Raw genomic sequence first — 16552 nt, forward strand, 5'->3', positions numbered from 1 at the left:
TTTCTTAGGACCAGCCACAAGATTGACTCATGGATGATGAAACGCACCAAAAAAAAAAAAATCCGATTAAGGAAGATTTAGAAATCGAACCTGGAATCTTTCTCATCCGAAACCAGGATCTGAATATGCGGAATCCCAAGACATAACTTGAACGGTCTGAAAATTTCACTGCTTAAAGCCTCCGTATTGATATTGTTGGCTACTGAGACTAGAGAAGAAATCATCCGAGATATCGGGGGCTTGTTGCGGAGGTGCGTATGATCCCGGTCTACCGAGGCCTGAGCCCGCACCCATCGACCAACCCGTGGTGTAGTATGCGGCCGCAGCTGCCTTCTGCTGTTCACCCGACACATTGCTCAGATCACCCACCACCCCCACGTCCGCTAGTGACACTTTCTTGGCTGACAAGTGACGTTTCCGTACAAATATTGTTAGGGCAAGGAAAAGATTCGGGAAGCAAAACCCATTATTCTTTCAGTAAACAAGTAATCTATCTATGACATGATGCCAAAAATAAGTGCCGTTTGATTTCTATACACAAAATATACGGGATGAAGACAGCTTTGTATCAACAAAAGGGGAAAAAGTTATATACTTACGGGCGGTTATGTTAAGGTCGATCAGACCCCGGCTCAGAGAGTCTGCCCAAATTCCTGATTTCACCTGGAAACCATCCTTCTTTTGGGGATTTTGTTGCTTTGAGTCTGCCAAAGACGGTGGGCCAGTGGACTTCTGTGTATCTGTAGAGGCTGCAGCTAAAGGAGAAGTGAATGCACCAAAAGGATCAGATCCATCAAAGCTGTTAAGAGGAACCGCTGCAAATGGGTCAACAATGCCAGGGGTGATTGCTGGTTCAGGTTTAAGAATTTTGGCTTCTGGTTGTGCAAATGGCTCGGGAGATGCAAAAAGATCGATCGTTGGAGGAGCTGAAGAAACTTTGACAGATGGTTCAGATGCAGCGAAAAGATCATCTTCTTTCTGTAAAGACACAGTGATACAAAGAGAATCGAAACTTTTTTCCAAGCAACTCAAAAAAAGGAATCACGAGAAAGAGCACTAGATCAAGGGTTCTAGGTGTAAGAAGAACCAGACCTGTACGGGTGATCCAGATCGAGTCTCCTGAGGAGACGAAAATGCTGATACAAAAGTTGCATCAGAAAATAAATCAACCTCTTGAGATCTCTCATCGTTGCTAATTGAAGATGTCTCGGTTTGACCAGGTATAGGTGCATCCAATAGGTCACCAATCAGATTTGCTCCAAAAAGGTCCACCTGGCTGGCACTGTTTGTTGTTGGCTCTGCCAAAGAGTAAAACCCAAGATATTAGATTCGGGTAAGATCTAAGATTTGGTCGAAAACCTTAAAAATGCAATCCAATGAGTAACAATATGCATGCACAAAGTCATCGAGGGAAACATACTATTGGTAGAAGTTCCACGAGGATCGAAATCATCAAAATCATCATCATTGTTCGAAGGAGATCCACTGTACTTTCCAGATTCCTGTTGCTTTGAAGGTAGTATCGTTCCACCGGATAAATTATCTTGATCCATGCTGAAGATAGAGAATTGAAACAACATAAAAACAAGAATCTAAATATCTTGCCCAACCTCAGCTATGGAAAAGACAAAGCATTCAAAATAAATCCAGAATCAAAGACACAAACGAGAATCTTCAACTGAAAAACACAAATTGCAAAATCCGAGATATGCCACAATTAAGTTAAACCAGTAAAGTAATGGGTTTAATACAAAACCTGCCATAGAGCGGGGCACTCTTCTTCGAATTGTAACTTTGTTCATCACTTTTAACACCCTGTCTTGACTTTCTGAAAGAATCAAAGTCATTCTTCTCTTCTTCCCTATTATCTCTATCCTTGTAGCTATCAAAGTTTCTTGAACCACTCTGGTAACTACCACCATATGAAGCTGAACCAGACTTATATGATATTCCCGACGATGAAAGGCCGACATACCTAAATTGAAGGTAAGACTGATCAAGGCTCCATAGAAAGAACAATGAAGTACAAAATTATCCTTTTCACTAACTTGTCACGATTTGATGCTGCTTTCTCTCTGGTTTCCTGGATTTTTTCCTTATTGTTCAACAGTGCCACTATGTTTTCCGCCTTCTTCCTCACATTGATTCCCACATCTTTTCCATTTGGTTCCACGTACTCGAAGCTTGTGAGTGACTAAACCAAGGACAATGAAAAAACAAACCAACAAAGATCACGTCAGCAAAAGATTCACAATCTCCAACTGCAGGCAAGGAGAGATAACACTGACAGGTACTTACAGATATTTGGTAAGTATGTTCAATAATCTCGTCAACTGCACGTTCTGATCCGTGTGAAATCAGATACTCTATAACAGCCAGTGCCTGATAGAAACATAATATATAGGATTACACCAATAGTATAAACTGTGGAATTTCACATCACAGGAAAAGGTCAAGAGGATTCTCACCTTGTAGACATAACGCCAATCTTTTCCTGTTTCACCCAACCTAGTCCATAGAACATTCATAACCATCTGGCACTCCGTACTATGCATATTGTCAATGAGCAGAAAAAAACATTACAAAATAAAAATTTGTTAAAAGTAGAATCACATCTTAAAGAATGAATTCGTAAACTTGGATATTACAATTTCTTTGTGGCCTGAGCTATCTCTGCCAATGCTGTCCCATGAGGACCCCAAGGTTCATTATCTGTAGCATCCAATACCTGTACTAAACACAGCCCAAGAGTTATTAACATAACTAGATCCCAGTAATTTCATCATCGGCACAATTGAGATGCCAGAATCGAGCATAAACACTTAGCATATAATCTGTGATTGGAACAAAGTTAATTCAAAGGGCAGGAATCAAGATCAAAGACAGAATTCCCGCAACTAGGAGGATAGCCATTGAATTATGACACAATCCCAGAGAGATTCTAATCTCTGGGCCAGTTTCCTAAGCAGTTCACAAAAAATCATATGGAGATTCAGCATCGGAACAACGTAATCAAAACAAAATCAGCTCAACTACTCATAATTATTGCCGATTCCATTTCACAGATTCGTTTTCATGCATTCTGATAACACAATAACACATCCTACAATATTTTTCCCACCAACCGAACAGGAGACATTTCAGCACATATAGAAAGCTAAGCGAGGACGAAACAAGTGGATTCTAACCTTCTGCTCGATCTCGGGGACCTTCAAAACCTTCAGATTCACCTCCCTCTTTCTGAAATCGGAAAACACATCAAAATAAGTAGAAAATATATCGAATTTGATAGAAAAGTAAATCATTGGATCCAAAATCGAAGTAGATTAGACGGAAAACCTACATTTCGCGAACCGTTTGATCGAATACCTTCATGAAATCCATTTCGAATCCCAAGAAATAATACCAACAACCGAAACAAAAACCTGCAAAAAATTTTGATGGGAGGAGAAGCGTAGATCTGATCAGACGCCTTGCTCGGTTTTGCTTTTATGGCTTTTTTTCTTCTTCTTTTGTGAACAAAACGGCACGAACTCCTTCCTCCCTTTGCCTCAATAAAACGGAAGACGTGTCAGATCCTTGAAATACATTTGAACTTCGTGCCGTTCCATATAACTATCGTGTTCTTTTTGTCATGGTTTTGGTGTGTGTAGGCGGACCTACATGCAATGGAGTGGATCCTAGCCCCCATCAACTTAAATAAAAAAAATTATGATTTAGTTATAAATTTTATAAAATTTTAACAAAAAATCTAAATGCCCCCATAGAGTTTTTATTTGTGCCCCTCCACTTATTTTATTTCTCTATTCTCTTATTTAGATTAAGCAACTTCATTTTTTATTCTTTGTTTCTTATCTATTTTTATTATTTCATAACTATTTTTTTTTATAAAAAAACATTTACAATCTAATATTTAATCATAATTTAAAAAACAAAGAATAACTTAATTAAAGATATGAGAGTTATGATTTTTATTTTAATTATTTTTTATTTTTATTTAATCATTGATTTCTATGTTTTGATTATAATTATAAATTTTGGTTTTATTTATTTATTTAATTTTATATTTGATTTGGTAAACAATTGATAATTTTTTTTTAAAAAAAAAAATTTTATCAGCATACTGGAAAGATTATAATCGATAATATATCAAATATTCAAGTTTTTCCCTATATACTGAGCAAATGGATTTGGATGATTTGGTTTTGGACTCAATCGATACAAAAAATATTAAAATATCATCCTAATTATCAGAAAGATGAGATAAAGCACAAATATTTGATTAGAGATCTTGTCAACCACATGATCATATCTTTTCAAAGAAGATGATAGAAAATAAATTGAGACTTAAATTTCAGTTTTGCAGAACAAATGTTATTCGACGTCAACTTTTAATATCTACATTGACAATTTGATAGAAGAAGACAATTTTCTAATTTGAATAATCTTGAAAAAAATCTTGTTGTCTTATGGTATAAACAAAAAAACATCTTTCATATTCATTTATATATAAATTTTTGAAATTACTTTTGATTTTATATGTTGTCACCGTGACTGTTGAAAAATATTTTCAACGATAAATTTTTTGAAAATAGTTTTACGCAACCGAATTGATGATCAATTTTTTTATTGATTGTCTAGTTTGTTTTATCAAAAATATATATTTCAAATGTTACAATGAAGTGGTTATATATAAATTTCAAAAAATAACAATCATAAAATTTAGTTGTAGAAGGTAAAAAAATTTATAATGATATATTTTTATTAAATTTTTCTATTTTGTATATATAATAACAATGACCCATTAACAATTTTTTCTGTGTAATACACCGAAACTTTATTATTTTCCAGTGGACTGCACACAAAAATAGGAAAGTATAAAATAAGATTATATGTGATTAAAAACTCTAACGTTCAGTATAACGACAACAATATAAATTTTGCAAACATTATCATAAATTCACATCAAATATTTATAATTTTTTATATAAGGTTTATGATAATATTTACAAATCCTATAAAACCGAAGTTCGGAATTAGTTTTATAAACAAATCGATTGAACCGGTCCAAACCCAAATCCAAAATCTCGATTATGGGCTCAGCCCAGATCGGGTCATCAGGCCGGCCCGTTTGATGGGTGCTTTAAACTTTAACAACGTCTACCAAAGCAGACCATTAAACCGGAATGCCCAATCACAGAACAATCCGGTTTATTATATGCAAGAGAGAGAAATAACAAAAGCAAATCGCGACCCGTCTCTCTTCTCTCGTCTACATCATCTCAATCGATTCTCTTCTTCTTCTTCTTCTTCTTCTTCTTCTCGTGATTCTGATTCTGAAGATCAGACGCAACCCAGATGGGAAATCCCTCTGAAACTGCTTCTCCCTTTGAGACCGACAAGACCAAGCGAACCGAGTCTTGCACCCAAGGTTTTCCCCCTTTTCTCCCCTGATCTGTTCGCCTTGATCCCGCTATGTGTTCTGTTTTTGAGTTTCGTAGCTTGCCAAAGAGGAATAAGATTAATCTCCCCCGAAAAAAATCTGAGAAAAGGGTTTCGATTTTCTTATTCCCTCTCCATCGTATTGATAACCTGGCGTTTGGATTTGTCTCTTGCAGAAGGAGTTCGTGCCGGAGCCAAGGCGGCCGCCGTCGCAGGTGTCGCCAGTGCTATTCCTACGGTAATCTTATTGATCGCTTCGATTTCTCATCTATCGTTTTTTTTTGGTTATTTTCCTGGGGAACAGTGGGTTTACTGTTTGTAATTCCTGTGAAGGATCGAGTTTGAAACCCATTTCGAGTTCGAGGTGAAGTTTTTGGTTAGATTGGTCTGAAGGCCACATGAGTTTGTGTTTCTGTTCCTTGGATGGTTCTCCGAATAGGGTTTCGAAGATTTTATGTATCTTCTGCTAACATTGAATTGTCCATGCCATGAAATGAAGAAGCAGTGCTTGCTTTTGTTGTGTTGTGTATAATGTGCCTTGTTCTTTTGCAACTGAGAATTAGTTTAGATGATCTCCTTTCTCCAATTCCAATTTCACCATTGGAAGTAGCGGCCAAGATCATGGATGATGGATAGATTTAGTTTCATTGATGCATATACACTGTTATGTATCTGTCACCCTTTTAGTTTCTGTATTTCTTATCGTACTTGTACTGAGATTTCTTTTTTGTTCTTGATGAATCGAAACTTGTACTGATTCTCGTGTTTCTTGTTGTGTCTACCATTACTAACAGCTTGTTGCGGTTCGTAAGATTCCATGGGCAAAGAAAAACCTCAATTACACCGCTCAGGCACTGATAATATCCGCAGGTATATATATCTCTTTACCCGAATGCTTTTCCTTCACATTTTCCCATTTCGTTATGAAATTTCCGTCTCTTCCCACGTCTAGCAACTGTTGCCTCAGAAGGTTTTAGAAAGAAATATAAAGCTATATTTGCATTGTACTCTATATAAGTTTGAGGCTTTCTTCATGGCACTAAAGATCTTTTTCATATCTTTCCATTAGAAATTTCTTGATGAGTTCAACCTTTTTGCTTTGGGCGTTAAAAAAGTCCCGATTTTTCTGGGTTAACATTCGAACAAGATTTGATCTTTTCTTTTTTGGGTCTTTTTTCGTATCTTTCCTTTCGAAATTTCTTGATGAGTTCAACCTTTTTCTTGGGGCGTAAGGAACTGTCCCGGTTATTCTGTGTTAACGTTCGAACAAGATTGAGCTTTTCTTCTTCGTCTCGTTTGTTCCTCCGTTCACGAAAGATCCAATCTGAGCACTATGGCTGCTGCATTCGATCACACATCTTACGAAATTTCGAAATCGCCTATAAATGAAACATCCCTTTTTCACGAATTCTGATGGGTTTGGTTTGAACAGCATCCATTGCAGGGTTCTTCATAACTGCAGACAAAACCATTCTTGAAGGGGCAAGGAGAAACAATGCGGCTCAGTTCAAGAAATCTCAACAAGACATCAAATGAATTCCTCAAGTGTCTTCCCGTGCAACTATTGCACTGTCTTTTTGTTTTGCTTGACATGAATGCTCTGGTCCCCTCTCTGTGTAGACTTGCTGTGATATTTTAAATAAATTTTTTATGAGAAATTAATTAAATGGTCAGAATCTAAATGATTTTTTTTTGTAAAATATCATATTATTTTTTTGTATGACCAATTGTAAAGCTAAAACTAAAAGAGGCAATACAGCAATCATAAAATTCAAGAAAAATGTTCATTGTGATTATTAGTGGTTGAAAAAACATGTTACAAATATTTGAACTAAACTCTAACAATTATCAAGGATTTAATCTACAAAAGCCATGCAAGTTAAATATGTTCTACAAATTTATCGACTATTGATTTTGTGAAAAAAGTCATCAATTATTTTATTTATTAAAAGAATTTACTTTAATCTTATTATAACTAGATCACAAATTATAAAATTCTAACTATGGTGATAAAAATTGAAGTATTTATAAAATTTATTATATTGTTCTATTTAGAATTTGTATAAATATTTAAATTTTTATTGTGATGTTTAGAATTATATAATTTTTATATATAATCGTTTATATAATAAATTTATTACATATTTTATTGTTTGAATTCATAATTGTATACAAATTTTATAATATTTGTGATCTATTAATATTTTAGATGTTTTAACTATCAATTTAAAATATTATATAGTGTATAATTTGTATATAAATTAATTATAGAAGAGATAAACTATATTTTTTAAAGAAAATAAAGTTGTTAGAATGGTATTTTTATTTTAAAAAGAAAAAAAACAAATTTGAGAAAAGTAAAAGATATAGTCTCAAGATATTCAAGTATGTGAAAAATTATTTCTTGATATTCACAATTCATGCAAGAAAATAAAATAAAAATGAAGACTTTTTTTTTAACATCGATTTGTATGTAATAAATCTATTATGGCTGTAATATTTTCTTCTGCCTTCCACTCTGGAAAATCCTTTTTTTTTATAGGAAAAAGATTTTATTATATCTATACATACATATATATGTGTGGGGTGTGATACAGAACACTTTTTTTAAGACAAAATCTCAAAAACTTCCCAAAGCAGTGTCTTTCGCCATAGCCCGCCGCTCTCTCGACAACGCGGTTCTCCAGATTTCGCTTCTTGGTTTCTCTGAATTCCTCTGTATTCTTCTAATCATCCTTGTTCGCGATCGTTTTCTGATTTTCCTTCTCGAGCCGATCTCAGGTCTTCTCGATTTTACGCGATCGGTTTTGGCTTGGTTTCCCCTGAAATTCAGCCGGAATCAGGGTTTTTGTCGTTTTTTTCTTGATCAGTCGATTCATTGTTGCGAATATGGTGGTGGGTTCTCAAAACCCTAGCAATTCTGCGTTCGTGAAGCCTCTCTCACTGGCTGAACCGACGGCGGCTGATATCCAACGCAATTCAGAGCTGGAGAAGGTAATGTGATGTTTTCGTCTTTATAGTTCGTTTTTATACGATTCTGATCTTTAGAACTCTGGGAATTTTGGTCAATGTCTGTAACTGAATCGTTGAAATTTCTTATCGCTGTTGTTTCAATGGAGCAGTTCCTGATTGATTCTGGGTTATACGAAAGCAAGGAGGAAACTGATAAGAGAGAGGAGGTTCTCAGTCAAATCAAACAGGTATCTTGAAGAACTTATCTGCTTGGTTGCTTGACGGTTTAAATTCAAAAGCAAGAGCTTTCCTTGGATGACAAGCAACTTCCGGTAGTGTCAGTGTAGATGCGTTAGTAGATAAATGAAACTTTGTGGTGAAACCTAGTACTATCTATCTGTGTGTAACTTTTGCCCTTTTGCCAGATTTTGTTCCTAAATGATAGATTTACGAAGAAGAAACTTGTTGTTTTTTTGTAGATTGTAACCAATTGGGTGAAAGCTCTTACCCGTCAAAGGGGCTATACGGATCAGATGGCGGAGGAGGCAAATGCAGTCATTTTGACATTTGGTTCTTATCGTCTGGGCGTAAGTATTTCGTGATGTGTTGCATTTGGTTGTTCTACTCTGTCCTCTGTTATGGATCAAGTTCGACTGTCTGGTGGCTTGTGGTGAATTTATTGTATCTTCGAGAAATTGTCTTATCGCAATTTGTTGGAAAAGAGTTTGAGGAGTAAGGTCATTTATTTTTCTCTTAAATAGATTAAAAGTGGATATGAATTGGTAACCACTAACCTCTAATTAAGCATATCAGGATATGCTAATTTTGCTCTGAATTTCTGTCAAGAGTACTTGGCTGGGATTTGGATCTTTCAAGTGTCACTATACTTTTGGCGGCATCTTAGAATTATCTTCTGTTATTCTCTCTTTGATTTCCCCTTGTAATGGACTATCTTACTTTTTTTGGGTTTGTTAAATAAGACAACTTTGTACATTTACAGGTCCATGGACCGGGGGCTGACATTGATACTTTGTGCATTGGTCCGTCTTACATCAACCGAGAGGTAAGTTTTCTTATTGTTCTGTTTTGTTTCTACATCTTGAAATCTTTGACTTCAGGTTCTAATTTCAACCTTTTTTTATCAGGAGGACTTCTTCATTATTTTGCATGATATTCTGGCAGAGATGGAAGAAGTCACAGAACTATACCCTGTTCCAGATGCTCATGTCCCTGTGATGAAATTTAAGTTCCAAGGAATATCAATTGATCTACTTTATGCTAGCATATCGCTTTTGGTTGTTCCACAAGTACGTCAACACTCTTGTTATGATAACGTCTAGAGAGTTTTTCTTACTTGATGGCAGAAAATTGCATACCAATCACTACAAGTGGTGCTATTTAGTTTTTAGATCGCATCCAACATTTCGATTCCTAGAATCCTAGAGCAGAAACCCTTAAGTAGTCAATGTCTTAGGAGTTTATTGTTTAAAAAAGTGCAGATCCATGGGTTATTTAACTAATGCCTCTTTTATTTGGGATATCGTTATGGCAGGACGTAAATATTTCCTGCCCCAGTGTACTGTATAATGTGGATGAACAAACTGTTCGCAGTCTAAATGGCTGCAGGGTTGCTGGTCAAATACTCAAACTAGTTCCAAATATCGAGGTATGCTTTCGGTTTTTATTTATAGATTCAGTAGATTGTGTCTACAAACCCCTAATCTTCTGCACAATTGCAGCATTTCTGTACTACTCTAAGATGTTTGAAGTATTGGGCAAAAAGGCGTGGTATTTATTCAAATGTAAGACTCTATCCTCAGTGCTTTTCAGTTTGACCTTCCACTTTTTCACGTCAGTGTGTTATCTAGGCCTCTCTCCCTGAATGCAGGTTCATGGGTTTCTTGGTGGTGTGAACTGGGCTCTTCTAGTTGCACGTGTCTGCCAGCTTTATCCTAATGCAATTCCCAGTATGCTGGTTTCTCGGTTTTTTAGGGTGTATACTCAGTGGCGGTGGCCAAATCCTGTTATGCTGTGTGCAATAGAACAGGATGAGCTCAATTTTCCCGTGTGGGATCCCCGCAAAAACCCTCGTGATCGCCATCATCTCATGCCAATTATTACTCCTGCATACCCTTGCATGAATTCCAGTTATAATGTCTGCCCGAGCACACTACGTGTCATGGAGGTGCAATTCAGCCGTGGTAACATTGTTTGTCAGGTGAGTACAAGTTGGTAGTTGTTTGTTTTACTTAGCTTATCTTGACTGTGTGACGTTCTTGCAGGAAATTGAGTTGAAAAAGATGCCATGGAGTACATTATTTGAGCCTTACCTTTTCTTTGAGGCGTACAAAAATTTCCTGCAAATTGACATAGTTGCAGCAGATATAGATAATTTGCTGGCATGGAGAGGCTGGGTGGAGTCACGTATGAGACAGCTCGTTCTGAAGGTAAAAGCTTTTTGACAGAAATATGTCGTAAAATGATGTGTCTTCAGCTGCACATTTATTTTTGCTCGTCTCTGATGCAAAACTTCTCTGGATTTCTGACCTATGCTTATCACATGTGACTGCAGATTGAGAGAGACACAAAGTCAATACTGCAATGCCACCCTAATACAAGTGGATTTATGGATTGTTCGAAGGAATACCCAAATTGTTCTTTTTTCATGGGTTTGTGGAGAACCGAGGGAGTAACTTGTAGAGAAGGCCGGCGGTATGATATACGAGGAACAGTGGAGGAATTCAGGCATGAGATCAACTCGTACATGTTTTGGAGACCTGGAATGGACATACATGTGTCTCATGTGCGTCTACAGGAGCTTCCTGACTTTGTTTTTCCCCATGGAATTAAAAGATCCCAACCTTTGAAGCATAAACAGCAGGCTGAGAATATCAACAGAGGTTGTCATTCCGGTTCAGATGAGAGACATGCCAAGAGGAAGAATGATGATGAACCGCTGGATGTGAAACAGGACAGACCAAACAAGCGAGCATCTTGTAGCCCAAGAAGGATAGAAACTCTGGTTTCTGACATTGGTAGCAGCTAGTTGCCTGTCGAATCTCTTATCAATTTAATGCGGGCAATTGAATTGAACAATCGGTAACCGGTAATGTGGATGATGCGTGTGGAAATAGTTCATCTACTGAGAAATTGATACAGAGACTAGAGTGCAGCAGGAAACAATGTAGAAATAAGCCAAGGGAATGATGAAACTTCCACGGAATCAGATACAAGTAATATGGAACAAAATGAACCTGGGTGAGCATGTGAAATCAGTTTCCGAGATTCTTGGCAGACAGGCAAATGGCTGTAGATATTTCTCGGAGGGTTTGTGGAGGAAATTACAGATCAGGAGCCTCAATTCTGAGGTGAGTTTCCTCATTTGAAGTTCTTTGTTTTCTTGGACTGACACCAGAGAAGACAAACCACGGGGAAGTAACGGGAGGGGAGCTTCTACAAGAGGACGCAACTTTGCACCTTCATCTCTTGACAGCATGAATGAAATACTGCATTCAGCTTGCTGAAAAAATGGATTCGAGGAAAGAAACAGGTCTCACACCAAACTCTTGATAATTGACTTCTGATCTTTGTCGGTCATATTTATGGGCTGACTCTACATAGCAACTAGATGTAATATGTATTTCCTTCTCATCCTGCCAAATTTTTGGTACCTGTTTCTCTTTCTCTTCGTATCTGCTAACAGATGCGTGTGTATTGCGGCAGGTCTTGGACCATACTGATGTTACCAATCCAGTAACTCTGCTATAGAACTTGTGTTTTTCATCTACCATCGACTCTTGGATCATTAAGTTTTCTAACATTGTTAACTGCCTCTGATTTCATCCTGTCCAGGAACTGCTGCTCTCTGGCTTTCCATGGCAGATTAAAGTGTGAATACAAGTAGCTGAATCTGTGATACAGTACAACTCTCGAAGATCATCCTCTATGAACAAAAAGAAGCGCTGCCGGTAAGTGTAACAGCTGTTCTCGGGGACCGGGTGTCAGAGCAAGGCAACAAACAGCTAATGCACTAGTTAATAATGAGATAATAGAATACTAGGATACATGAAGTTCCAAACTCGTTGGAAGAGTATGTTTCATATTAAGCATTTGACTTCTCATTGTTGTTAGAGAAACTTTGAAGAGTCAAGAGAGATCGTGTACATTCTCTATAACTTTACTATTGTGTAGATTACATTCTGAAGTCTATAAAGCTCAAACACCTTACATTATCTAATCTCTGTCTCTATCTCTGATATAGATCTTGTGTACTGATTATTCATTGTACAGGACAGAAACGTTACATTACATTACACGGGGGAGTTGAAGAAATCTCCAGCTTCAACACGTTTACTCTCTCTCCGACCAGAAAGGCTGATGAGCAGAGGCGTGTCCTGTTTCTCCTTTCCTATCTTTTGCAGATCACTCCCTTCTTGAAGACAACTCTGATGCAGGATGCGAAGAATCTCCTTCATGGATGGTCTGTGATTCGGTAATGTGCTTGTACACATTAGCCCTAGCTTGAACACTGTTGTCATCTCCTCTATGTAGGATGATAATTCTTCTTTGATATCTGGATCAAACGCGTCTGGAATTGGATTCCCGGATTGGTAATGCCTCCACGACCAGTCCGCCAGGTTCGTATGCTCATCCCCGTTGTTCCCTTCTCTTCCCGTCACAAGTTCTAACAAGACTACCCCGAAGCTGTATGCGTCAATCTTCTCATTCACCTTTGATGTATATGCGTATTCTGCAATTATATCAGATAGAGAAATATGATTTCTTGGGTATGTTTCCAGAGAGAATCTGAAAAACGGGTTTCGGATTCAAGAACTGATTTCTGGCCATAATGTAGTTTACCTGGAGCTATGTAGCCAAAGGATCCGGCAACAGCGGACATGGTATGATGTTCTCTTTCTTTGTGCTTTACCAGCATCTTGGCCAACCCGAAATCGGCTATTTTAGCGTTGAAATCGGAATCCAGCAAGATATTGCTGGACTTGATATCTCTGTGTATAATCGCAGGAGAACAATCATGATGCATATAACAAAGTCCCCGAGCTGCTCCAATGGCGATGCGTGACCGAGTTGGCCAATCCAAGCAAGTATCTGCACCTCTCTTCTTCCCATGCAGCCATCGATCCAGGCTTTGGTTCGCCATATACTCGTACACTAGCAGCTTAGAATCGTCGCTCGAAATACAGCACAGGAGCTTCACGATATTTGTGTGCCTGATCGTTCCGAGAATCTCAACTTCTGCTATGAACTCCTTCTCCAGCTTCTCGTCCAGCTTCTCACTGCTCCATATCCTCTTCACTGCCACGCTTTGGCCCAAGGAGCCGATGAAAATCTTGTAGACTTTCCCTGATCCGCCGCTCCCGATTGCGTTGCTCTCCGTGAGGTTTGATAAGATTTCGGATTCCGAGAAATCTAGTCGGTGAAACGAAGTTAGCTTCCACGATTCAAGATCAGTCCTTCGGCGTTTCCTGCTGTAATCCCGGATGACGAAGAACGTGACAAGCAGGGTGATGGCGAGAACCAGAATGGTGATTACTAGAATCATGGTGAGGATTTTCCCCGGCAGCCCTTTTGAGCTTCCGAGCACCCGCCTGCAATCCGGTAATCTGATAACCGGGTCGTCTGCGCAAAGATTCGAGTTGTTCAAGAAACTTTTCTCGAACGCGAGATTGTCAAACTGGTCAGGGATTCTCCCGGACAGTCTGTTAGATGACAAGTTGAGGTTTGTGAGCCTCAGATCGCCGATCTTCAACGGGATATGACCGGAGAATTGGTTTCCCGACAGGTCCAGACTAATGAGGTTAGGCAATGATCCGAGGGCCGTCGGGATTTTGCCGGAAAGCTTGTTGTCGGATAAATCCAGACTGCTCAACGACTTCCACGAGATGATTTTCGCCGGTAACTCGCTGGAAAGTTGGTTCCCGTCAAGAGAGAGGGTCAAGAGATTAGATAAAGACGTTAACTCCAACGGAATCTTGCCGGAAAACAGATTGTTGCTTGCCTTGAGCACGCCTAGACTTGACCATGAGCCGATCTTCCGTGGAATCTCGCCGGAGAACCGGTTGTTGTCGATCTCCATCCTCGTCATATTCCACGCGATTTCCTCCGGCAACTCACCGGAGAACGAGTTGTGACTCACCATCAACCACTGCATCTCGGGAGAAGTCCAAATGCCGGAAGGAATCTCGCCTGAGAACTGATTGTTCTGAAGCTGAATCGTGAGGAGGGTTCTGCAGTTTCCGAGCGACTGTGGGATTTTTCCGGTGAGATTGTTGGAGTAGACGACGGCTCCGAGTAGGCTACCTCCTCTGCACAAATTCTCCGGCAACTTTCCGGTCAACTGGTTCTCTGATACCTCAAACCTCTCCAGTTTCGAATAAAACCCCAAATCCGCCGGTATTTCTCCGGTCAACTTGTTGCTGAAGAGCTTCAGAATCTTCAGTTCCGGAAATTTCCCGATGCCCGCCGGTATTCCGCCGGTAAGCTCGTTCTTGAAGAGGCTCAACAACTCCAGTTTGGTCAGGTTTCCGACAACTTCTGGAATAGTACCGTTCAATTTGTTCACCGAAAGATCGAGTTCCGCCAGATCCATGGCCAAAATCGATCTGGGTATTTCTCCGATCAAATCATTGGCGTACAGATACAAATGGGTCAGATTCTTCAGCTCGAATATCGTTTCCGGAATCCGGCCCGTCAAGTTGTTTACCGACAAGTCAACGTGCTCCAGAGCCGTCAGATTCTCGAAAACAACGGATGGGATTTCTCCGATCAGATTCATCTCCGTAAACCACAGATACCTCAGCTTCTTCAGCTTCCCGAACCCCGCCGGAATCTTCGCCGGTAGAAACTTGTCATTATACGCCAACCGCAGCTCCTCGAGCTCCGACAGATCCCCAATCTCTGTCGGAAACGTACCGTTGTATTCGCTCTGGTACAGGTTCAGAACTTTGAGCTTCGACAACTCTCCTATCGCCTTGGGGATGTCGCCGGAAAACCCGTTAGCCGCCAGGTCGAGGTGCACGAGTTCGCCGGAGAGGCGGTTGATGTCACTGGGAATCGGCCCTTCGAACATGTTCTGCGAGAGATCCAAGTACTGAAGTTTCGAGCAGTTGTACAAAACCGTCGGAAACTGGCCGGGAAAATAATTGAACGACAGATCCAGGGACCTCAGGTTCGGGAAATCGCAGATCGAACCAGGTACCGGAACGGTGAAGTTGAAGTTGTAGAAGCTGATTCCGGTGACATTTCCGCCGGAGCACTCAATCTCCGGCCAATCACACGGCGAGGATTTGTTGCCCCATGACGAGAGAGACGGTGGGTCTCCGAGCTCGAGCTGCAGGCGTAGAAGCGTTGACCGTTCATCGAGCTGCGAAATTACAGAAAAGGGCAAAGAGGCGGCTAAGAAGAAGAGGAGAGGTACAAGGTGGGTAAAGGGTAAAATGGTCATTTTGTAAGCGTGTTAATTTCGCCGGCACATTGCAACGGACTTCACTGGTGGACAAGGAACGAAGACATGCAACTTATATATGTGATGAATGGATGAAGCGTATAGTATTAGATAGGGCTTGATTTTGCGTGATATTACGGATTTGCCACTGGAGAATTAAAGTATTATTAATTAGGTTCTATAATCTGTAGGGGGGTAAACTTCCAACATAGAAAAACAATGATTAACATAGTCTTTGTTCATGATTTATTTATAAATTTATAGATTTATCCTTTTTCTAATCTATTTTATTTATTCTAAATTAGTTAAATTTTATTTAAAAAATTTCATCTATTTGTTTTTTATTTAAGATTCTGGTTCCATTCTTACTCCATTTGAATCTTTGGATAATTTTTATATCTAATTTGAATTCATTAATCTCGTTTTAATAATTTATATTTACATTGCATTTGTTTTAGATTAGATATTATTGGTTTGGTTTGAATCCATTTATATATCCAAACGAATTATGAATTTTTGTTCTAAACTAATGTGCATATTAGTTATGTTAATATTTATATGTCGTAATTATTCTCAGAAATGTGTAGAAGTTTGAAATAATTAAATTTCTACTGAGCCACAAATTATCACATATTGTTTAAATATTTTCTATCTATTCCCGTAAAACAAAATATGAATATTTTTTTTTAACTT

General features: G+C 38.7%; 4 protein-coding genes and 1 long non-coding RNA gene across 11 annotated transcripts; 3 read left to right on the forward strand and 2 right to left on the reverse strand.

The window, feature by feature from the left end:
- Nucleotides 1–14: 14 nt before the first annotated feature.
- Nucleotides 15–3464, reverse strand: LOC104811257 (clathrin interactor EPSIN 1-like). Its single transcript, XM_010537914.2, has 11 exons — nucleotides 3344–3464; nucleotides 3189–3240; nucleotides 2649–2728; nucleotides 2469–2547; nucleotides 2299–2382; nucleotides 2049–2194; nucleotides 1757–1975; nucleotides 1421–1554; nucleotides 1093–1298; nucleotides 600–978; nucleotides 15–401 (listed from the first exon to the last, which is right to left on the reverse strand). Exons 1-11 carry the CDS (start codon nucleotides 3382–3384, stop codon nucleotides 166–168), a joined length of 1656 nt encoding a protein of 551 aa, XP_010536216.1. The 5' UTR covers nucleotides 3385–3464; the 3' UTR covers nucleotides 15–165.
- A 1747-nt stretch (nucleotides 3465–5211) lies between these two features.
- Nucleotides 5212–7127, forward strand: LOC104811258 (early nodulin-93). Its single transcript, XM_010537915.2, has 4 exons — nucleotides 5212–5431; nucleotides 5619–5680; nucleotides 6237–6312; nucleotides 6875–7127. The coding sequence occupies exons 1-4, from the start codon at nucleotides 5359–5361 to the stop codon at nucleotides 6976–6978; spliced, it is 315 nt and encodes a 104-aa protein (XP_010536217.1). The 5' UTR covers nucleotides 5212–5358; the 3' UTR covers nucleotides 6979–7127.
- Nucleotides 7128–8069: 942 nt separating this feature from the next.
- On the forward strand, nucleotides 8070–12777 carry LOC104811261 (nuclear poly(A) polymerase 4-like). 7 transcript variants are annotated; one of them, XR_771422.1, is made up of 13 exons: nucleotides 8070–8436; nucleotides 8565–8642; nucleotides 8874–8981; nucleotides 9395–9457; nucleotides 9540–9701; nucleotides 9947–10060; nucleotides 10134–10196; nucleotides 10283–10612; nucleotides 10677–10841; nucleotides 10967–11944; nucleotides 12118–12147; nucleotides 12247–12362; nucleotides 12685–12777. XR_771422.1 is itself a non-coding variant. In XM_010537917.1 (10 exons), exons 1-10 carry the CDS (start codon nucleotides 8332–8334, stop codon nucleotides 11438–11440), a joined length of 1662 nt encoding a protein of 553 aa, XP_010536219.1. In that variant the 5' UTR covers nucleotides 8070–8331; the 3' UTR covers nucleotides 11441–12363. The 7 variants fall into 7 exon arrangements, 1 of the variants encoding a protein (XP_010536219.1); XR_771421.1 differs by having other exon boundaries at nucleotides 10967–12147; XR_771420.1 differs by having other exon boundaries at nucleotides 12118–12362.
- Nucleotides 12538–16082, reverse strand: LOC104811260 (receptor-like protein kinase HSL1). The gene is made up of 2 exons (XM_010537916.2): nucleotides 13255–16082; nucleotides 12538–13144 (listed from the first exon to the last, which is right to left on the reverse strand). Exons 1-2 carry the CDS (start codon nucleotides 15857–15859, stop codon nucleotides 12705–12707), a joined length of 3045 nt encoding a protein of 1014 aa, XP_010536218.1. The 5' UTR covers nucleotides 15860–16082; the 3' UTR covers nucleotides 12538–12704.
- On the forward strand, nucleotides 12947–13512 carry LOC109116591. Its single transcript, XR_002024063.1, has 3 exons — nucleotides 12947–13031; nucleotides 13194–13295; nucleotides 13420–13512. It is a non-coding gene; the product is annotated as an uncharacterized LOC109116591 (long non-coding RNA).
- Nucleotides 16083–16552: the final 470 nt, after the last annotated feature.

Source organism: Tarenaya hassleriana, unplaced genomic scaffold (genome assembly GCF_000463585.1).
Source record: "Tarenaya hassleriana unplaced genomic scaffold, ASM46358v1 Cleome19, whole genome shotgun sequence".
Classification (NCBI taxonomy): domain Eukaryota; kingdom Viridiplantae; phylum Streptophyta; class Magnoliopsida; order Brassicales; family Cleomaceae; genus Tarenaya; species Tarenaya hassleriana.